General features: G+C 38.8%; 1 protein-coding gene across 8 annotated transcripts in view; it reads left to right on the plus strand.

The window, feature by feature from the left end:
* Positions 1-18,132: 18,132 nt before the first annotated feature.
* Positions 18,133-23,810, plus strand: part of celf5a (cugbp, Elav-like family member 5a) — a 156,042-nt gene continuing 150,364 nt past the window's right edge. For 7 of the 8 annotated variants that reach the window (XM_036522267.1, XM_036522269.1, XM_036522270.1 and 4 more), the window contains exon 1: positions 18,133-18,603. In XM_036522267.1, coding sequence (XP_036378160.1) covers positions 18,246-18,603 — 358 coding nt within the window. In that variant the 5' untranslated portion in view covers positions 18,133-18,245. Of the gene's footprint in view, positions 18,604-19,439; positions 19,482-23,810 lie in introns of those variants that run through there. The other variant, XM_036522272.1, reaches the window with a different exon arrangement.

Genomic DNA, 23,810 nt, shown 5'->3' on the forward strand with positions numbered 1-23,810 from the left:
TTCTCAGCTGAGAACTGTCTCATTGTGGAACTGTACACATCCTGTCCCCGTACTGTCGCTATACTTACTGTATGCACTTTTGTAAGTCGCTTTGGATAAAAGCGTCTGCTAAATAAATAAATGTAAATGTAAATGTAAATGATGAATGGTTGTTTTCAGTGCAAACCGATAAAATACAGATTTTGGGGATTCTGATGATGGCATTGACTTTCCATGTTGTGACAACATAATTTACACATTACTTTGACTTTCTCCAACAATCACGTGAGTTTCACTTGCTACATGCAGCATACGTTTTTGAAACCAATCAAGGTTTTCTCACATTAGCATCCTGCCAGTTCAGGATACCACCAATGTGGTACATACACATTGATTAAATGTATACATTTAACCCATGAAATCCCATTAGCTTCAATGCCAGTTTCAGGCAGTATCAATGCACCGGTATAGCTGTTCAGTCTGCCAATGTATTTCAAAAAAGGACTATATAAAATAACTTTGTATGCAGGACTTCATGTCATGCCTTGACCCTCTCCTGCATGGATCCCTGCTCTCCTGCATTCCAGACTAGTTTTTGGCCTGACAGCAATGTGCCTGCAAAATATTTTATAGGCCCTTTACTATGACCACAAAGACCAAATGTCTACATCACCAGCTTTCATCCATCCAGTCCAGTTTGTGCCTGTCACCAAGAGGCACACTCACAGCAAAAAAGAAAAAAAAACGTAAGACCTGGACACAACAGGCATTCGTATTTATCAAAATAGGGCCATCCCACACAAGGTGTGTGCTTTCTTTCACATTTACACGAGCATACTTGAGTGGCAGCTAGTCAGTCTGCAGAGGGCACTGTCTGTGGTTGTTTCAAAGGATTTTATGTTACATATCTACGACACACTCATACATATGTTGATGCCCAAGAGGAACTTTGAAGGTGTGCAAGCATGTGTGAGCGTGGCTGTCTGTACCTCTAGGAGCCCTGCTTCTGTCAGTTATCAGCTAGTCAAGGTCATTGCTCCTTGACAGACAGAAATGTACATAAAATATTAATCTGCCATGGTCTGGAGGGCAGGGATAGCTGCCTGACTCACAAACAATTGTTCTTCTTTCCTTGATGTAACCCTCCAATTGCATTTTGAGTCTGCCCAGTAAATGTTGTACAATAATGTGTATGGCAGTATGGTGTAAGGGTTAATAAAATGGACTTGTTACCTAAGGTTAAATTCAAGGTGCAAGGCAGTTGCACCCTTGAGCAGGGTGGATAATCTGAACTATTTCTGTCCAACCAAATAAATGGACAATGTGTAAAGTAGTAAAACAATTCACCAGAAATGCTCTATGGGATGAGGGGAACTTGAGAAATAGAAGTTTCAAAGTGGAAAAATAACTGCCAAATTTGATTAAAAAAAAAAGATTATTAAGCAAAAAGCTTTAAGTAAATTGACTCAGATGCTTTTGGCATTTTGCCATTTCTTATCCATTAACATTCACTCTTATGATTTTGCCACGTGGCACTCCTGTTCCTCCGGTAGATATTTCTTTAATGACTATGCCCTTAAATGGCTAGAAATCAGAGGTTTCAATAGAAAATTGAGAAAATTAGCTTTTGAAACCCATTTCCAACATAAACAGAAATTTCTATGTCACAATAATGTGATGTTCTCAATTACAACTTAATAAGCCATAATTATTCATTGCTAGATCTTTCCCTTGGCAACTCTGCTCCTCAAGTGTAATAGCACTGACTGTTCCCTTGAAATTAGCACTATATGCATACAGCAGTACCACTCTGTGGCACACAAATGACTGATACAATTCACATTGCAATGAAAGTGAGAGAATACACTCATGCCCCTGACCACAATGAAGCTTTTGTGAGCTTTTTTAAAGTCTGTGCTAACAAATAGGTTATTTTGGAGAAGCTAGACAATATATTTCAAAAAAAGGAAAAAAAAACACAGAAAGAGCAAGCTTACAAAAACTAATAATAAAATAACCTTGAGAACAGAACCACAGCCAAACTGCTGAAAAAATGAGCACCTAGCAACAGCTAAAGACCTGTAATAGCCTTAAGTAGGCAGGTGTGTCTCATTAACCAATGGGTGGTCAATACAATTAACTGGTTTGGCTGCAGCTGGCAGCACTCAGTTATGGATGAAGTTATAAATAAGAGAAGGCTCTTTATTAACAGATACTTTTATACTACAAATAATGAAACAAGCAAATGATCAGTATTGGGGGACGTGTGAAGATACCTCTTTTATGCTTCCTTCTCCCTCTCCTAGTCTTGCAAAGTGAGAAACTGGCCATTGCTGCGGCTTTTCCTGCAAATGTCCACAAAATCAAAGGGAGCTCCATTGATGTCCCGCTGAACTCAGGACCACCGGACACCAACTGCTGGTTTAAACACACAATTACAACAATCAGACAACAACTGTTTGAAAAGGCAGCTGAGGAAATACAGAGCTATTTGTATTTCAATCATGTTGTTGGTAAGTTTGAGTTAGCAGTTTAGACACCGGGATCCCCATTAAACATTTAAAAGAAAGAAAAGAAAAAACACAACCAACATTTAAACCAGTGGTTTTCAAAGTGTGGGGCCTATATCTTGGGGGGGAGCATCACTGGGCGGGAGACGAGAAAAGGAAAAAAAATGTAAATAACTAACACGTAAGCTAGCTAATGAATGTATGGGGAATGGATCGATTTGTAGTACGGACAGAGAGAGAGGAGAAAGAATCTGGACCAAGAAAACGGAGGACGTATGACGATGATTTTTTAAAATTTGGATTTTCGTGGATTGGTACTAAAGATGCACCAGAGCCACAGTTTGTGATTTGCAAAGTGGTGCTGGCTAATGACAGCATGAAACCAAGCAAACTGCGGCGTCATATTGAAACAAAACACCCAAGTTTAGTGACCAAGCCACAGGAGTTTTTTGAGAGGAAGCTGGGTGAACATAAGTCACAGAAAAGATACATTGAGACTTTGAGCACTGTGAATGTTAAGGCAACCAAAGCATCATATCTCGTGGCCTTACGCATTGTAAAGGCAGGTAAACCCCACAACATTGGTGAAACCTTACTCTCTGCTGCTAAAGATATGTTTTTTTTGTAATTATTTAATGTGCAGCTCACCAGCTAATTAGATAATTAGCCAACACACCTTTGGCACAGTCAAACATGGTCACAAGGTTATTTGTTTTCTTGCAACAATAGTAATGTTAAGATATGGTGATGACAGCATAGATCTATGATTTATATCCCTCCCACAAACCATGCATTGACAGAGGCATTGCTGGCATTTTTCAAACCTTCAAACTTACCTGGAAAAATCAGTAAAAATGCTAATTTGTATTTTTACATTATGCAAATATATTTTAATAAAAAACCTACCCATTTATGTTCTGTGAGTACAAACTGATCTTATCACAAAATGAGTTTTTTGAACAAAGTATATTTAAATGGTAATCTTTAAAAAAACTTTAACAATGTATGAAATAACGGCAAGCATAAAAATCGATTGCATTTCTGCACTTATTAATGACAAATGGTTCTGAGTCAGCCTTACTAAGATTAAAAACACCCAAGGAAACATAGACAGTATGTACCTGCACTCAAACTCTGCAAAGCATGGAAACTTTGATGCTTTCATGTGTAACAAATCAGAATAAATCATCTCTAACAGCAGATTATGTATGCTTGCCACTACAGGCATCTCAATATATTTTTTTATTTATCAAAACAAGTCATTACGTCTTACATACAAAAAAGGACCATGGTATAGAATGTTCAATTAATTGCATTGTTAAATAATACATACTGTTTAATTACAAAATATTAAATGTGGTCTAAAACCCCATTTGCAGTCAGAGATACACTGAGCATAATTCTCAAAGGTCCTATGTAATATTCCATGCAGGCTTTTCAGTCATCTTACATAATGGAGCTCTGTTTCCCCCTGATGGTAATCAGGTACTATTACAACTGGCTGGTACAGGTTTTTAAGCTCACTTTTAAATAAGAAAATTTAAGCTCACTTTTAAATAAGAAAATTCAGTCTAATCTGAATTTTCGAGGGTTTATTTTTTCCATTAGTTGATTTAGTCAAGATTTTATATAAAATATTGTGGAAAATATTGCACCATCAATTGCATCACAGCATGATTGTGATTGATGGTGCGATGTTCAAGTTTTCAAGTTAGGAAGTCATTACCAAGTCCATATCCAATGCATTATTGGACATTATCATCCATTCTTAGGGTATATTGGCTTGCACTTGAACCAGCTTTAAGGTCTGCTGTCATTCAGCTCTTACCAATACTGTTTACATTGTCCAAGATTATAATGTAAATATACAAAGCCTCAGTAGATCACTTGACTTTTTATTACTTTCTTGATAATGAATCTTTTATACTTTATATATTTATTTTTCTCAAAAATATTTTCTGACATAAAACCAATGTTACCTACGTCTTTCACTTTGTATATGGCAGAGGGGCTCCTCTGGTATTCAAAAGGCAGTTCCTTCCATCCAGTATTACACTTATATTAAAAAGTATTTTATGTATATCCCACTCTTGTCAAATATTGTTTTTGTCGTTTTTAATGTCATTTATCAAAAACAGTGCAATGATTCTGATTTTATATGATAATAGAGCACATTCCTGAAGAGTTCCCTTTTATACTGCTTTTTATAATGCATTGAGATTCTGATTTTTCCTAATATAAAGGGGGCATCTTATATGTAAAAGACAGATAAAACCATTCATAAACAGTATTTAACACTGTATGTGTTAACATTGTTTCTGTCCATAAATCCATACTGCCTTAGTAACCATCAAGTTGCAGTTCCTGAGTGGTATGATCCACATTTGACATTTGTCCCTACACAGGTTGAATTTGGATGGACCAAAACAGACTTGGATACCAAGAAGAACGCACCCAGCGGAAGCTGCCGAAGCCTGCAGGGAACCTCTGTGGCGTGGCTGCAAAAGCCCGCCTCTTTGTTTGCAGAAGTGCCAGTGCCAGAATGCTGGGTTATTATGCATGGCACTACACCACTATACTCAGGCATGTAGATTGTAATTATACAGAATTATACATTACCATTTACATTTAGCCATTTGGCAAATGTTCTTCTCCTGCAACTTACAAATGCACATGCAATAATGTTAGGCAATTAGCTGGACAGATTCTACAACATTAGTGCCATCCTTTACATATTAGTGCTGTTGTGGAAAACATTGCCACAATAGGTTGAAGTGCTGTCAAGGGCATGCAGCCTTAAACACCACAAATCTGGATCATCACAATGTTTTACCCCTGCTTTTGCACATTTTCTTATCAAAAGCACGCTGTGGTGAGGTAATGAGATGGGTTTTTTTAAAGGTAAGTAAAACTGAATTAGAATCAAGCCATTAGATTAAACCCAACTAACTGTCTGCACTAAAATAAACACAAGAAGCTGTTATTAGAACTCGTTTTCACATGTCATGATTAATTTAGAAGTTGGAATTAATTAATTTAGAAGTTGTAATCATTGCATTTATTCACATGTAGGTCAATGTTGAACCTGTTGTAAAAAAAGACTATACACATTATTTACAACTTAATTGATTATTTTATTATCTTTCGTTTCAAAAGGTGCCGTAATCTGTAGTAACTTCTACCTTGTTGAAGATGCAGAGGTGTGGTATGGCATGTATAGTTTGTCACCATTTTAAAAGTCTGAGTTTACTTTCACAAAACTGAGGAATCTCCCCAGTGAGTGATCTAACTTGCTGGGGAGTCGGCCACCTAAACGATGAGTTAGCTAGAAAGCCAGCTGACTGAAAATGAATGTACCTAGCTAAACAAAACATTACACAAAAGTAAGAAAGAAGAAACCTTATAGTGATAGCATCTTTACTTGAATTCAGATAACTCTCACATTCTTTTCATAAAAGCTCACAGTTTGCAAATGGTGGCCATTTTCAATATCTGGCCTAATTCTTTAGATATGAAAAGGACACCCCAGTGAAATACCTTGCATACCATTTCAGGAATGTTACCAAATTTCACACTTTCTGCTCATAATTATGCCCAATTCTAACATGTCAGGGATGAAATGCTATAATTTGGTGGTCATTTCCAATTTTTAAATTTTAAATTAATAGTGTGTTGAACATGAAGAATGGGCCCCCATCTCTGTGACTTACATATTATCTAAAGAATGTTTTTGTGAAATTTCATGTTATGTGCAAAATTATGCTCCTAATTCCAACATGTTATGGACAAAAAGTTAGCCATTGTGATTTTCGTTGATACCATGCTTTCTGTTGGAACTGAAGAGTGCACACCATCTAGAGCAATTATTTATTTTCTGTCAAATATCATGCTTTATACTCAAAATTCAAACAAATCATGATTTGCCCGATATTTTAACTTGTGAGGCAAATGATGGTTAAACCACGTTGCCCAAATAAAGCGATAATGGCATACACGTGTTTACAATTATTCACCTGCTGTAATCAGTGTAACTGATTAAAAAAATACAGCTACAGTGACCAAAAAAACGCTATAATCAAACTGTCCAATGTTCACATCAGATTCAAAATTTAAATAGTTGTAGTCGTAGGTAAGTATAATAAAATAGAGAAAACAATAGACTGCAACATCCACCACACTCAGCATCCCAGTTTTGAGAATCTAGTGGATCGGTGTCACTTTTGTTCAGATCGGCGGCTTATTCTTTGACAGGTCATCCTACTTGGTATATAAGGCCACCAGGTACCAGTCAATCCACATAGTATAAATATCCGATCTGCGCACATGCGACGAAGATCGGATCGAATCTGACTTCAGCAAGCTAGACGGCAAGTCTGAGTACAAGCACTGTTTTGAAATTCTTACCTCTGGAAGTATGTGAAGAATAGGGGACAGCCCGGCCCCGTAATTTGCTGACGTGGCGCTTGTGCCTATGTTATTATCATAAAATAGATTTCTGCAGTTCCCCCTCCACAGCTCAAACCAGAGCTGATACATGTGACAGCTTACCTTGCATGTAAAGTGACGGACTGACGTCGCAATACATGGCAGTAGCACAGGAGGGCGCCAGAGGGCGCTGGTTGGGTTTCCGTGTGCTTGCAAAGTTTTTAGACACCATGGTAATTATTCGTGACCGCTAAACGCGACGTTATAAAAGAGAGACACTGAGACTGAGTATGATCTGAGCAGCATGTACGGCCATACAGCGCTTCAAATTCCTGATCATACTGATGCTATTTTAAGTACACAGACATTTAGAGATGTTTTCAGTGAATGCCATTCTTCAAAGAAAACTTAAAAAATAGCGAATCTTATGTTACGGAAGTCATTAAATATCGTTAAACATATGTGTATTAATATGACTCTATATTTTACTTATGTATTTATTTATATAATGGCTTTATTTTATGTTGTTGATGCTATTGATATATAAATATGTGATTATTGCGCTCGCAATTAAAAAGAGAGTATCTTTGTGCCCAATTTGATTAGAGCGCTGTTCTGACACCCCTTCGGATTGACGTCACTAATTGCTCTTTGCCCAGAATGACCGGCGATGATCTAAAAATTGAAACATTCTGCCTTTTCAACTTCATCAGTTCACAGGAGATGCTACGCAGTTTTTGTAAGGATTAACAGCGGACTCCGATGGTTATAAATTATAACGGTATAAAAAGTTGATCTTTAGATCCAGAAGGTCTCCTTTGCTATTGTAGTTCTAGTCCCAGCTCAACAATGCGCAAAAGTCGCTTTCCCATTTGTTCATGAAAACCATTTTTTGAACAGACAGAGGAAACAGCCAAGATTCGTGCAATACAAACCTTTTTTTCTGCAGCCTGGCAAGAGGCTTACAAACCAAAGACTATTTGGCAGGTATTCCACCGTGCAATCCCATTCACACCTGCGTGAAATAGCTAGTTTAATCAAGGTTACGTGGATGCCAAAGGCCGTGTATATATGGCGGACATCTCTTTCATCTTTCATCGACGTTATTGTGGTAAATATATTAATATTTGCTTTAAATGTATTACTCAATTATATTAATCAATTGTATCAAAGTATTCATCATGCTATGCAACATGAGAGCGGAGTTCTTCTTGATGATCTGTTCAGCAAGGCTAGATTGGGCTATTTGATGTAAAAATTACTCGTAGGAATACGATAAATGTATTCTGTAGTTGTTTATAATGTGCTACAAGCTAAAGAACTTGTATGACACCCTATAACTAGTGAAAATTGTGCATGAAACCTCCATGGTTGGAACGCTTTCTACTTTTAAATAGATTTAAGACGGAGCAAAATAACAGTTTTAGCTATGTAGCTAAATGTAAATAAATGCAATAATTTAACACGGTAGCAAACGATTACCTTATGGAAATTACTGACTCAATAAATCATTTATTCACTTTAGTTTCACGCCTGGACATCACTGGAATCTAAAACTAGAGTCAATAATATGTTTATCTATCTTGTTCAATCAGTAGGACCAATGCAATAGCTACGTTTTGGAATCCAAGAATCCGAACTGCTCATTTGGTTTTATGAAAATTCCTAATGAATAATATTCCCGGAGTTCTGTTGTGTTTAGAATTTACATCTACCCTACTGTAATACTTGACAGGTTTCCAAACCTGGTGATGTGACTGCTGCTGACAAAGTGATTGTTACAGGCACTCACAATGCCCAAATCCGGAGAGACGGGGAGCAGCAGCTCTGATAGCAGCGCTAGCACTGACAAGGACGAAGACAAAGTGGTATAACCTCCCTCCCTTCCATCTCGCTTTTCTCACGTCCACACAGTCGCCTTACATTTAGTATTGTGCTTACCCTGACAGACTTAGCTCTTAAAAGAACACACTGAAATATTTAAAGAGCAGCAACATCTCAAAAGGCTTTGTGCAGACAGGTCATGGTGATTCACATTGTGCATAGAGTGGAGACCATTCTTAGTGTTGAGACTTTTAAATTACCATTCTGTTGGTTTATCAGTGTGTGGTAACGATGGCCTGTTCAAACCTCCTGTAGCGGATGGTCTAGTTTGTGCTTTACAATGGAAATTGCAGTACTGCTCCTGAAGCTCTATTCCCAGAACACTTACCTGAACAACAATAGTATTTCACTGTGGATCTCTTCCTTGAGATATTTTAAGTTAAATTACTACCACATTCCCATGGCCGCTAAGCTTGCTTCTGCTCCCTTGCTAATGATAAGACAATAAAATGAGGCTTCACCTCTGCATTCGGTCAGTTTGGATATTTTTTAAAAATGGTTGTTGACAATTGCTGCAACTCTGGGGTCTTGACGGCTTCTGAGTGGTTGCCCTCTGTGGAAGGTGCTGTTACTGGTGGATGGCTCTGTACAAAACTGACCCCCTCTTATCCTTCACCCCCTCCAGGCAAAGAGTAAGATGCCTCCAACAGCAGACTGTGCTCATGCCCAAAAGAATCAGAAAACCGGGGAGAACAGCTTGTGTAATGCCATACCACCCAACAAGGGGGCTGGAGGAGGGGGATGCACCTCAAACGAGGAGGCCGTGTTCTCGGTTTGCCCAACATTGCCTAAGCACTTTAGCTCAGTAAAAAAAAAAAATTAATGACAGCTGTGTTTTTCACCTCCTGTTCATACTGGCAAGGGTATTCTGGATCTGAAGAGACGTTCTGACTGCCAGGTATTCTAATAGTAATGTCCTTGTGTGTTCCCTCTCCGTCCGAAGCTTGGTAAAATGAGACATGTCAGAGTGTTGCCCTTCAGAGGCAAGGTTCTGGTCGATATCTGCGAGTTCTACACCAACAAAGTTGGAGACTTGATGCCAGGGAGGAAAGGTATGCTCGTCTGTGGTTTGGCACCACATCACACTGTGAATCTCTCGAACAAACACCTCACGGTTTGCTGGAAGGGATTTGCCACAAATAGCCACATCCTGTTGAATCGGACACTGTGGCACATGCTGTGTCCTCTTAGTACATCGCTCAGAGTCATGTAGTTTTAAAAGTTTACCCATTCTTTAAGATTGAAAGACTGTTCCTTACAGCAGAAGATTCTTGTTCTACTTTCTTTAGCCCCAAATGCTTGCTAACTGTCCAGTTGGAACGTGTGGAGAGTGGGGCTGGGGAAGGAGCTGTGTGTGATTATGTGGTGGGTTTTTTGGTAATTGGGGCTGATCTGTGTGTGGTTGAGTGGCACGGAAGGCTAAGTGGCTCTCAGATTCCTGCAGTGGCTCCCCTTGGGCCCCTGTCACTGCAGGCTTTACAGATCAAGCTTGGCTGGCTTGCTGTACCGTCTGAGTGGTTAACAAGTACCAGCATTAATGTCAGTGCACTAAATTGTATGTAACTTTTTAGTTCACACTAATAATACGGGGCCTATTGATTTCTTGTCTCACCCTTCAGCCTGGCGAAACGCTAATGGCACTGGTCAATAAAAAGCATGAACTGGGAGTTCTCACTCCCTGTGCTCCCCCCTTCCCCCTCCTCACCCCTAAAAATAGCCGCTCTATGTGCCTCTCAGGCTGGTACATAACCAGCATGACAACGGACTTCTTTTCTCATAGGTTCTGTGCTGTTAAACCCCCTCTGTTTTTGTTCTGTGCTTTAAAGCACATCCTATTGGTGTTGACAATTCATCTTAAACTGTTATGGCATAAACGTAACTGTCCTATCCCAGCTCACTCTCGTCTGACTTATCAATATTGATATATTTGAAATCTAGTAAAAGGACATTCTTCAGGAGAAACTCGGGAGGAATTGCGTAAGTGCAAAATTAGAAGCTGACCATATCAGAGACAGAGTGTTTATTGAAACATTATTCACACATTTGAAGTATATCTGACATTGAAAATGTATGAACCTTTCCTCTTAATGTGGTCTTTCACCACAGTCTCCTAACTGAGCTTTCAGAATTGCTCTTGTGAAGACTTTTCCCCTGGGAAGGGCTTATAGCATCAGCGTCCCTGTACATTTTAGCTACATGTTCTCATCACAGCAGACACAAGGTCCCTTAATGCTGAAGCAGCCCCAGAGTCATTTTAATCTAATGAGACGTCAATAGTTACAGGACAAATTTCCATACGCTTAACATGAACTACATACATCATGTTGGTTGCTCAGGGTTAATTGAAGTATTATTCCTCTTGCAACCACAATGGCCCTTATCTTTGAAGTTGTTCCTCTCCCCATATACCACAAATCATCCAAAGGGTCTAGTCCTTGGAGATGAATGGCTGCGGTGAAAAGACCATCTCATGTTGTTCCTGCCTTGGCTAGGCGTTGCAGTGTACAGCTTAAGTGTCATTGAGTGGAGTGGACTCTCACCTGCTCTGCATTGGCTTGTGTTGTTCACAGGTCTGGGACTGAGCACAGAGCAGTGGAACCAGCTCAAAGAGCTGATTCCAGACATCGATGCAGCAATATGAAAGCTATAAGACCACTTGGAGAGCTCCAGCAAAGGAGAGGAATGCCTCAAGGTCTAGGTCTGCCCTTCATGCTGATATCAGTGGCAGATTATCACTTTATTTTACCCATTGTTTAAGGCAGTCTGTTGATTTAAAATGGCTTGGTGCAAGTGTGTTTTTTAGTTTTTTTTTTTTTTAATTTTGTTTTATGCGCTAAATGTTGGGAAAAAAAATCAGTCCCTCTTACTTAACCATACACAATGTGTGGGTGATTATTATTTCGGTACAAATATGGTTTGTAAAAGAATTGTGTTCTCAGAGTTTTGTGTAAATAGAAATGTCAGAAACAGCACTGCCAACCAAAGCTTTGGCAGTCAAATAAATGGTTAAATGGCTGAAGTGATTAAAGCAGCTTTTTGGTGGATCAAAGAAATGTTTCCTAGCGGAATTTCCATTTTGAAAAATAGTTGTAGTGTTCAGTTCAATTCTGGACTTCTTTGGAATTTTCCTAGCAGGTGCCATGTTTAAAATGTTTCAAATTTTATGTTAATCACCATTCCTTTCCCACCTTATTGTTTACTTTTTTTCCTGACAGGATATGACTTTTTAATTAAAGGCAGTGGCATCAGCTCTTGGTTCTGGAGGGCCAGAGTTCTGAATGATTATCATGTTTCATGTCAAGTTCCCATGCAATCAGTGACTGAAGGATTTAAGATAAGGAAATGGAAACCCATGGATTTCAAGTGTATATTAATTTGTTTTCGCTTAGTATTCTACATTTTATAATACCAATGAACACAGTGAATCCTGAGAATGTACAGTAGTTGTCCTTTTCCCATAATATTACAATTTAGAAGATTGGAGCTTGCTTTTGAACAAGTTGCTGAAGGCAGGCAAATGCAGTCAGCAAACTGTCATAGGGACAGGAAAGTGCTGACAACTCTTACATCATCTGCAAAGCATATTCTTTGGAAGTATACCACGTTTTGAGCATCATTAACATTTTTTCACTAACACTGTTAGAATAGTATTTTAAACCCTGCATTTTCTTCCATTTGCTGTGGCATTAACACTTGCCAAAACCTGGTTTATTTACAGGACTGAGCAGCACTAGTCACTCAGGTGAATGGTAAGGTGAAGTTACACCCCCTCTGTGCATCACATGACCAGGTTGTTACCAGCTACTGTATTGCTGTGGATGAAATGGCCGCATACAGTAACACAGCAGCCCCAGTCCTAGTGTCAGAGCTCTCAGTTTTATTCAAGGCATGTCTTAAAATGTAGTTGATAGTGGGTTAACTGTTATGCAAAAAAAAAACATAATGGTTAACCTACTATGTAGTATGATAGTGGGTTAACTGTTATGTTTTTTTCTTGCCATGTCCTTGGACTGCATCCATACTCCTAGAGAACCTTTCTATAGAGAGAAAAGTGCCTAGGCTGAGTCAACATGTCTTATCTACTACTTAAATGCAGACATTCATTCATTGTTTTTATGTTTGGTCAAACATATTTCAACCAGTAGCAGCTTTTGAAATGCTGTCCAAGCCAGAAGAAAAGGCAGCACCAATTTTTACAAGTAACTGAACCGTATTTAACGTGATGCTACAGGAGGTGTTTTTTTTTGCACGCTAACCACAGCATGAGGTCAGTAGAACTTTATGTGGCCAGTTGCAGTAACCAAAGGTTTAAACTTTAAACTTGGATCACTGAGCTGGAGTGCCTGCTAAAATACAGGAGCTTTTCTGTTTCTGTGATGAATTAGTCTGAACGTGATGTTTGAGTGTCTGTTTGGATCATTGCAGTTGGCCCTGTGAGTTGTGGCATTTTATTGATAAAGCCCTATGGCTTCAGGAATGCTTGCGCATGGAGGAAAATAATCAGCTAAAGGGACAGAGGGAAAGAGATCACTTCAGACCCTCTCTGATCTGTTATTGTCCAAAGACTTTAAAGAGGTGATTATGTTGGGTGTAGGTAACGACATTCATTTGTTGTGATTCATTTGCTCCGTATTGTAAACCTTCTCAGCCCCAGAGCCGTCTGCACCCCTTCCGCTTCCACTACAATAGATAAGAAGGGCCAAAAGGACAAACCATCGGAGCTTCAAAATTTAAAACTTCAGAACTTGAAATACTCCATTGAGGACTGAGTCGATGTGTAACAGATGTGTGTGAAAGCAGGCCTGTGTATCGAAAGTCCTGTATATCTCCTGTTACCACCTCACATACTCATCACTATAATGCAATATAGCTGACTTGCAAGTGTAAAATTTCAGGTGAGCAAAGATTTGTGCATCTTGAAATATGTGACCTAGAAGGATAGGTGTGAGTGAAATGTGACTATTATTTCATTGAAAAATAAAGCTACAGCAATAGAGCACATATGAAGCAGTACACAGAATAGAAATGATAGATGATTGTTGTTACTATACTATGTTGTTAGTATTTTTTGCATAATGACAATGAACACTGAATCCTGAGTAGAGTTTTTGTCTTTTTTTTTTTTTTCAGAAAGCCATCATGAGGACAGGAAAGTGGAGAAACATTGCAGCTAGAAGGACAGATGTGAGTGAAATGTGAGTGAATATCATTATTTCATTGCAAAATAAATAAGGCTACAGAAATGGAGCGCATATGAAGCAGTAGACAAGATAAAAATGATGGATGAACGGCAGTTGAATATGCCACTGGATGAACACACAGAGTAGTATGAATCACCCTTTGAGATCAGCGAAGGTGCGATGTGCTGTCTTTCGCTTGGATCTAATTTACATCCAGACCTAATGGCCTGTTTCATTTGTATATTCAAAGAGGTTCCTGGTAGACATGAAATCTATTTTTATTTTCGCACTCTTTCTGTTTACATGGAACAAAAACAATAATGATCAAAAAATATTGAAAGCAAGCAGACCCAGAGACCTTCGTGTTTAGTCAATAGCTTTAGGCTATTTATTGTACAAAACCTACATTGTAACTGATACCAAGTAAAACAATTTATGTCAGTGACCTTATTTTGTTTAAATGTGTCTCTTTACACGTCTTAGCAGAGTAGATCATTTTTCATTCACCCACACTAACTAATGTGAGTGAAGGGTGTTTTAATGAATGAAATGAGACAGGGATTGTCAGACACACAAGGCCTGACAGCAAACACATACTGTAAAGAGAACCGGCATGCACCTTGAGATGATAAGCCCTAAGGCAGTAGTAGTCTCCTGTGTCACATTACTTGTAGCTTTTGAAGAACTAATTCATTGACTTGAACTTTCTTTAATTAGTCCAACAGGAAGCATTTTTTTTCTATATTTCATTTTGACATGGCACTTAATGAAAACAGTGACTGGTTATTATTATGTGTTGCAAACAATGTGGGGTAGGAGATGATACTACGGCTTAAGGTGCTTCTATAAGGAATTATGGATATGTTGCACAGGGATCAATGCACTGTATTATTGTAGTCTTTTCTGGAATTTGAAAGAAAGCTGTGCCAATGTCTTGAGAGCAGGTAGCTACTGTAGCGTCATCCACTAATCAGTTATATTGAGGTAAATGGATGGCGACAGCTCGTATGGTCTCATCCATTGCCAATGAACCCAGTCCTTGATTTTTTTTTTGTCCAAATGCAGAATTTAAACACCATTGCAGTTTGTTAAAGGTTAGCTCATTTGGGTGCACAAAAGCAATTTCGGCTTTACAGATGCCTGACACTTGGGGTGGAAATGAACTGGAAGTAAGGCTACAACCAGCCGCGAGGTGGAATGAAGGTGTGACTCCCAAATGGTCAATCAGATTGTGCTGTGTTAGCTAGTAAGTAAGTTTACCTAATTGATTTAATAATGATAAAGTTAAAATAGGTGGTAAGCACATACAAGCTATAATTTACAGTTTGTCCCTGTCGCCTATACCATTTTCTGCCTTTATTTCTATCAGATTTATATTATTATAATATTAACAATATAGTATAATATATACATATTGTAAGGCAGTTCACATAAGTTTGTCCTCTCTCTCTCCACTTACAAAATGTGTTGCTTGTGTTGAATGAAGCATGTTGATTTGTTAGGAGCGTGACACAATGACATAGAAAGGGCATAGTGAGATCCCACCAGTTAAGGTTGAATGACGGTGCTCACGACTCATCGCATGGACAGTGCTAGCTAGCTGTTCTGTGCCCGAGCTGGAGACCGCAACCTTGTATAACCGCCTTCATTGATGTGTACGGCTGTATGTTCTGTACTCATCTGCTGAAGTTCAGTAAAGTCCACAAACGGAACATTCCTTGTCGTGTGATTTCCACCCACACCATCCAGACGAGCAGCATAGCTCCCTTCAAGAGGTCCAAGCATGACAATATAATAAGTAATGTTTACTTTCCATTGTAGAAGTATCTTAAGTGAAAATAAATATGTACATTTTATCTGATGTCCTGACATTGAAATGTCACATCTAATGTTATCATGTTCAGGATTAATGTGAGCAGAGTTTTTTTTTCTATAGAGTGCTTCTGCATAGTTATAATGGATTAGACCTACTTGGAGGAGTTCTGAGGTGTGACATATTTTTACAGATCTACTTATCTTGCAATTTGGAAAAGAGTGAAAGAAGACGGATTATTAATTTGAGGGCATAACAGGCAGTCAGTCTTTTTCTCTATTTCTCTATGATCATGAGATATTGGCCCTGATTTCACGGTGAAAGAGAAAGAGGTAGAGTAATTCCTATATTTTCTGGTCTGCGTTAGCCTGGAGTGGTCAGCGCACAGCTATAAGTTTGAGAGCAGCATCTTCCTGTACCAGGTATTCATTTATCCAGCCCTGCCTGGTACACTCTGTACCAGGGGCCAGGGACTCAGTGAAAGGCATGATGTGTTGTGTTCTCAAGTGCTGATGGGGGGTAAATGTGCCACAGTCCAAGCGAGAGACCATCCTCTTCATTGAATGTAAGGGAGAGTAAGAAACTGAAAAGAATTTGAAGGTTTGTACCCAAAAAATACATCTTTAAGCCTAGTCTCACAATAATAAATTAACTTGAGAACTGTTATTTGTTAATGCGTACACACATGCAATGAATCAAAGTATAATCAAGGGTGAACAACTCCGTCGCTTTCAGTTAACATACAGCATTTGTTTAGAATTGTACTGCAACATACTGTAACACTTGTTTTATGTGTTAAATCTTAGCTAACATGCTATTTCCCCTTTGCATGATCCTCTTTTTTCTCCTCCTCTGCCCTTTCCTCACCTTACAGAAGTGAAAAAAACTTTAATATTAATAATTAGACCATTTAATATTTAATGTCTTAAATATTAAATATTTGATATTTATTGACTCACAAATATTCACAAGAGCAGAGTTCTAGCTAACTATACTTAATGACCGACACCTAAAACTGCTGGGGAACCTTTTTTCAGTTGCTATCCTTGCGCTGTTTCTAATGGTAAAATGAGCTCTCTGCTTCATCCATTCTAAAATTGGGAGATGTCTTAGAGAGGACTGGATCCTTAGAAGGGATTCAGTCCTCTCTAAGACACCACTTACCGTTATGCTTGGTCACTGTCATTGCTTCTATAGAGCTATCAGCCTGGTCTTATCTGATGTGAGTGAGAAGGCACACTTAAGCTTTTACAGAACAATACAGATAGGGTCAGATCAGGTCAGGTGTCACTTCTTTTGAGGGAGCCTTTAGATGAATTCTTCAGTACTTGTGGAACCACTAGGCTTACCAGCGCTGATTCATGAGCTCACAGTATTATGCTTGTGGTTGTGCATCTCATAATGGCCATTTACCCATGAGGAACTCTGTGCCTCGAGCTTTAGACTAGGCTGGCTGTTATTTGTATGAATCACCTGTTTCAGAAAAGAGGGTAGCTGAGTTATAAAAGAGTGGTTCATAACTCATTTGTGCTGTATTTCAGTGGTGCAGGGTGGAAAGGCATTGTGTTGATTAGGACTACAGATAATTCACACATTTATATAAAGAAAGGAGATTACTACCATACTGCTGCTAAACGCATGGATATGACATGCCCCTACTAAAGTACTACTAAGTATGAGTGGTATTAGGACTTTGCACAGCCCCCCTATTCACACCAGCATGATAATACTTTACAGAAACTGCACTTTAACTTGTATGTGTGTATGTTGCAGTTTATTGTGGTATCCTATGGAGACAACACAACAGGCATAAACAAATGCTTCATAATCCCCAACATAAAATGGATACAGCGCAAATCTCATAAGGGGTTGACAAACTGAAAGCTCTGATCTGGACACAGGGTATGTTTACTAAGTTTACCTTTGTCACAGACAGTTTTATCTAGCATTAGCATGTCCAAGCATGAGCATAGCTAAAGTATTTTTCTGTATTGATCTGTAGGCCTACGACATTCTCCCACTCGACTGCATGATGATGTCTTACGTTCAGCCTCAGCCTTTCTTTCAATCTGCTTTTGACCTTTGTGGACAACTCCTTCTTCAACTCCAATCTGGTAACATTGATTCGACGACTGCTGTGCCATTAAGCAGTCCAGGATAGATGCTTTGAACTGGTTCTTTAAGACAGGGCACTGGAGAAAAAGCAGAAAGTGTATCTCAGTCAGTCACTGTTGCACTAGCATAGTTTCACCTGTGGGTGTCGCACAAGAGCGGGTAATGGGACGCTATCTGGAACGCTCTCCCCCTCACCCTCCCCTTTTCTTGTACTATGTGTGTGCGAGTGTGTTGTGTGTCGGCTAGAAAGTGAGCCTGGGTTTCCAGCTGAGTGCTTGCTCTCTCTCAGTGTGTGTGTGTGTGTGTTGTCATTATTATCCAGTCTGCTCCCAGCTCAGAATGGCCAGATTCACTCAGACTGAAACAAGACGGCAGCAGCAGCCACAGCAGCCCCATCCCGCTCACACCAGCCTGGTTTTCACTGGACCGGGGGCAGCACCGACCCAACATCCACTACTACTGATCCCGCACCAGCACCAGTACTCTCAGATCACATTTCCAAAACCCATGAACGGGTCAGAATCCATTTCCATTCATCCGGACAGCGGCAACATGAAAGACCAAGATGCCATAAAGCTGTTTATCGGGCAAATACCGCGGAACCTAGAGGAAAAAGACCTGAAACCTCTATTCGAACAGTTTGGGAAAATCCACGAATTGACAGTTCTGAAGGACCGATACACCGGGATGCACAAAGGTAACGTGTGTGTGTCCCGCAAACTATATAGCTAACTAGGCCTATATAATTAGGTTTAATGGTTAACTGGCAATGTAAATAGTGTCATACATCGCCAGCCAGGTTCCTCGGTGTGTGCGTCTGTACATACCAAATGCTCTGAAATTTCTCTTGCTTTAATTCAGGAACATTAATTTATTTGGTACAACTATCTATTTTTATGGAACCAGCAAGTGATTGAGTTGGTGCGTAAAGTGCGTGTATTGTATCGTAAACTATGCATGTTGCAACCATGGCAAGGCAGATTGGTGGTCCCATTTTTCCCGTGGCTCTTGCAACGCTATATCTCTAAGCTACATACAAACCGTTGTAGCGTTTTCCTGAGTGATCTAAACAGGTAGCTAGATTTTAAACAATATCACAACACGCTGACTCGTCCGTTGTTTGTCTATAACATATCGATACATGAATTGGTAAACATTCGAGGTTTATGGTATAGGGCTACATATTGCCATATCATAAAAGAAATATTTGCAGATATTTCAAAGCACGGCGATACTGTATTCAAAATGCATTCCCCTCCCTCCCACCTTGCTCCTTTGCAATTGAATTGTATTTTTATTACGCTCTCTCAGAACTGGGGCATAGACGCTTAAGAGAGATGCATTTTTAAAGAGCCTTCCCCCCTCTTGTCCCTTCTGTGGCGGAGGGGGCGCATCATTTATTTATCCGTGTGCTTTCTTAAACATCCCACCATGTGCAGCTGAAGTACTGGCAAGCAGCAACATAAAAACATATTTTGACGGCGAAATCCGGTACGAACGGAAGACTTTGGTGCGAGCCATATTCAGATTAAACGTAATGGACATCTCTCCGGACCCAGTCAGTGATCTGATGCTGTGAGTGCAGGAGGAGGGCTTAGAATGCGAGACTGTAAATACAAAAGATGTTAATGCTAAGACAAGGCGCTGATATACCAGTCTATCGTACACATAGACGCCATTTACATTCATAATGGAAGGCAGTTATTGTGATTAGATCTGTATTGTTATAATTATATTTATGCGCAACAACACCATCGTGTTTCCCCTAAGTGATTTTTTTCCATGTGAATTGAAACAAAATCTTAAAGGAATGAAGTCAAGCTTTTTAAAAGACTGATTATTAGGACGGTAGGACATGAATTTTATTGCCCCACATTCTGACCGAAAACATTTTAAGTGGAATTGTAGAAATGTGAATATAAATGGACAGTTGAAAAGATTGTGCTTAACAGGCAACATTTTTCATCCAGCGTGCGAATTGATTCGGATTACATCTTAAACCGGATATTTATTTTTAATATAGAAATCATATGTGAATAGATTCATAAATTATAAATAGTACAGTATATGACACACTCACGAAAACCCACAGCCATGAATGGCACAGTAATATGTCGGTTTATTTTAGTTATCTAACCATGATGACGTCGAAGATAATAATAATAATAATAATAATAATAATAATAAATACTGTTTTAAATAAATAAAAGTGCAATGCTTTGACATTAGTTTACTGAAAAATGGGGGGTTTGGCATTTACATCGATAAAATGATTAGAACGCGCAGTTCTTTTTTCTTCGCATGGCGTGTGCCGGCTCTCAAGTTAACAGCAAGAAGGCGCTCGTAAGAGTGGAAGCTGTTGAATTCTAAGGAACGTAACAAGCTGAGACAGGGAACGGTTCTTCTATTTTGTTTAAAGATTACAATGCGCTGCATATAGCTGAAGTGTATCGGCCGCAGAGAAGGAAAACGCCAGTCTCTTTAATCGTAGTTTTGACACTTTGGAACTTTCGCCCTGGTCTTGTCTCAATATCATAGTTGTGGCGTAATGCTGCAAATTTGAAGTCTGTCACACCGATGTATTCAAAATGTTTTTATACTTCTAGAGAGATACTGCTGAATAATTTCAAGGGCAAAATATTTGTAAGTATGGTATCAAGTTCAATTCATTTTGTTATCACAGCCATTGCTGGATCTATTCTTTTTTGTGTACATTTTAGAGGCGAAGTAAGGCGACTTTAAAAATATAGTTTTTCATACATAAATGGGTCTTATTGACATCAAAACTAACTTAGTTGGCTATTCCTTTCGACGTGCCAACTAGTGTGGACGTTTGATTTAACTGGTACCAAAATAAGCCACAACATTGGTGGCCAAGGGCTACTTATTTATTTTTTAGCTCAAAAGCTCAAAGTTAGATTTTAAAATTCCATTACATTACATATTTCCTCAGGCATATACATGTGACTAAATATTGCCAGGCCATTCACGACATGGTGTGGCACAGTAAGTAAGTTGAAAAAATAACTACACAGAATGAGTGATTTAAGGGCCTGCTAAATTATTGTCTTTTTAAGATGTAAGATGTTAAATGCATTTTTCTGCAGGGGTTTGCAAAGGTAGACCACACATTTTCTGTACAAACAATATTTGCAAACTGTCAGCAGCATGGCTGTTAAACAAAATAATTGTGGACCTTATTTACTATTCAGTTTATTATTATTATGTATTTATTTCAGTGACAAGCAAGTGCAACATGTATTTGCAATATGGAAAACCAACATTTTGGATGCCTAGATTTTCAAATACCAGATTAGATATAAAACAAGGGCAAACACTGTCACGGGGCTGAATGCTCTTTGATGGATGCCCTTATCAGAGCCTTTCTCCATCTAGTGGTGATGCAAAGGTACTCCGGTTAGCTTGAGGGAGCTGCTTTGACCATCAGGCAGCCATATAAATATATACATATATATATATATATATATATATATATATATATATATATATATATATATAAATATAAACATATAATATATATATATATATATATATATATATATAATATATATAAAAATACCACAAAAAATAATTTTTTTGTCAGTGGTGGGCTGCATTTCATGGGACTTTCAAAGAGAGTATTTGATGATATTTGGATCATATTAATAAATGAGAGAAATGTAAATGTCGCTGTGTCCCAGTTTGCTAGAACTCAGCTTGCTGTATACTCTCTATACAGTGCTGTTAATTATTGTTTTATGTGTATGTAAATAGCCTAATACATTAATAATTCGAAGTAATTTTTCACATAATACACATAACATGCCATTTACTTAATGCTCTTGAGGCGGAACGAAAAAAGGGGAAGCTGACAAGCGTGAATTGTGATGTCAGACAGTGATTGGGCATTTAATACACGACAGCATAAATCACACAACACAACATTATATTATCACTGCACATGGTGATTGGCCAGATGACAGGTGTTGGAATGAACTACTCAGTGCATCAAATCTAGTGACAGTGAAATTTTTAAACAAAGGTCGAAGCACTTGTTGTACAGTGTAGCATAACGTATTGGGCTGTGTTTAATATATTGGTTGTTTTAATTTATGTTACATTCGCATTCATTTGGTTCTGCTTCCTGTCTTTGTGCCTGAATTTTCCAGTAATCCCCTGGGGAAAACATGGAATTAGTTTGTAAAGCGTGATAATAATGTATTGCCATCATAACTCTGCTCGAGAGGATTAGCAGACTTGCATTGTCTGAGGTGTCTGTCTCTCGGCTGATCAACTGGTTGCTTTCCCAAACCGACTACATTTTCCCATTAAAAAAACCCAGTTTACTTTCTCTCTCTTCATAATGATTGATACCTTTATACACATAATGATAATGACCTGCCAGTTATGTCAAATAATTAGTGTTTGTATTTTATGAGTGTGTGTTATATTCATCATTTAACAAACTTTTTTTTACCCTATTTACATGCAGTTACACCTTACAAAATGATATGACTGGCATTTAGCTAGTTCCTATTTATTGTTTTGTGTAGTCTGTTATTTGAAGTGGATTATTTATTGTTCTTTGTAAATGCATAGGGCAGGTTTATATGATGTTGTATCTGGTTGTAGTGAAAGGGATGTATGTTTTGACATGAGCACCTCCCTGATGCCTAGGATATTGGTGAAATGAACCACTGCAATGAAATTAAAACTGAAGTAACATTTGAGAATAAAGCTTGCGGGTAGTCACATCAGTTATGAAAATTACATGTTCTTTCAATGGTAAGCATGTTTCATTGGATGTGCAGTGTTATGTGTGCAGATAGCAGTGGGTTAGTTGTTCCATAGCCTCTACCTACATCTAAATCATCAGACAAGCCTCTCTGAATAGAAATTTAGTGTTGAGAGGACGTTAATGAATTTCCCCAGACGGACAATGAGGCAAGGGGCCGTTGCTGCAGATATACACGGAGGCTCGTTGCTGTGCGAGAGCAGGAACAGAGAAAGGAAAGCAGGAGTGATTCAGCACAGCGGACAGAAAACGCAAACCCCGCCACTCTCTGTCGACTGCCACTGCATCCTGGTGTCAATATTAAGCGAGTGTCGTTGGATCATTGTGTTAATGCATTCATAAATGGACGGGAGCTATTGCTGGAGACCCGAGCCAGGCAGAAGCACATTAAATCGTGGGAATAATCAAATAAAATATTTATTCTAGTTTTATTTTTTTTATATGGTGTCTGATAGATAGGCTGTGTGGTGTCGTGGCTGTGCATTGAGAGAGTGCAGGACAGAGCAGGACAGCGTGGTGTGAGCACACAGGCCCACAGTAATACAGTTTTATGAGAAAGGTCTGCCAGCCTCATGGAGGTTACAGCTGGCATAGAAAGTTGACAAAACTAATGTACTGCGTCTCTTCACTCAGATCTCCTGGATTAGAAAAAGGTGTGCTTAAATATCTTCTTCCCTGAGGAATTCAGAATTACATTAGGATTCAGGGCAGTCAAAATAGTCATGTTGAATCTATTTCTCTGTCCGTCAAGAGGGTTGAAGAACATGGTGTGTATTTCCTAGAGGATCTTTTCAGGTAAGATAGCTGGGAGCAATGCACTGCAGACAACAGTACACGGATTCCCTTTTGTCAGCTGCAGGCAGGATAAAATACAAATGTAATGTATTGTGATGAAATTTGAAATCAACGCGAAGCAAATCAATTGGTAAACACATGGCTATCTCTGCCACATGTTCTTTGTAACGGATTCCTTTTTTAAAGCACACCCTCCGTATGCCACTCACAAAAAGGACTAATGTTTTGTCAGGGGGTTGTTTCACAATGATGAATTACACCTACATTACATAGTATGTCAAGCATCGCAAGACAAAGCGCAAACACCTTGCCTT

The sequence above is a fragment of the Megalops cyprinoides genome, chromosome 2 (genome assembly GCF_013368585.1).
Source record: "Megalops cyprinoides isolate fMegCyp1 chromosome 2, fMegCyp1.pri, whole genome shotgun sequence".
In the NCBI taxonomy this organism is placed as follows: domain Eukaryota; kingdom Metazoa; phylum Chordata; class Actinopteri; order Elopiformes; family Megalopidae; genus Megalops; species Megalops cyprinoides.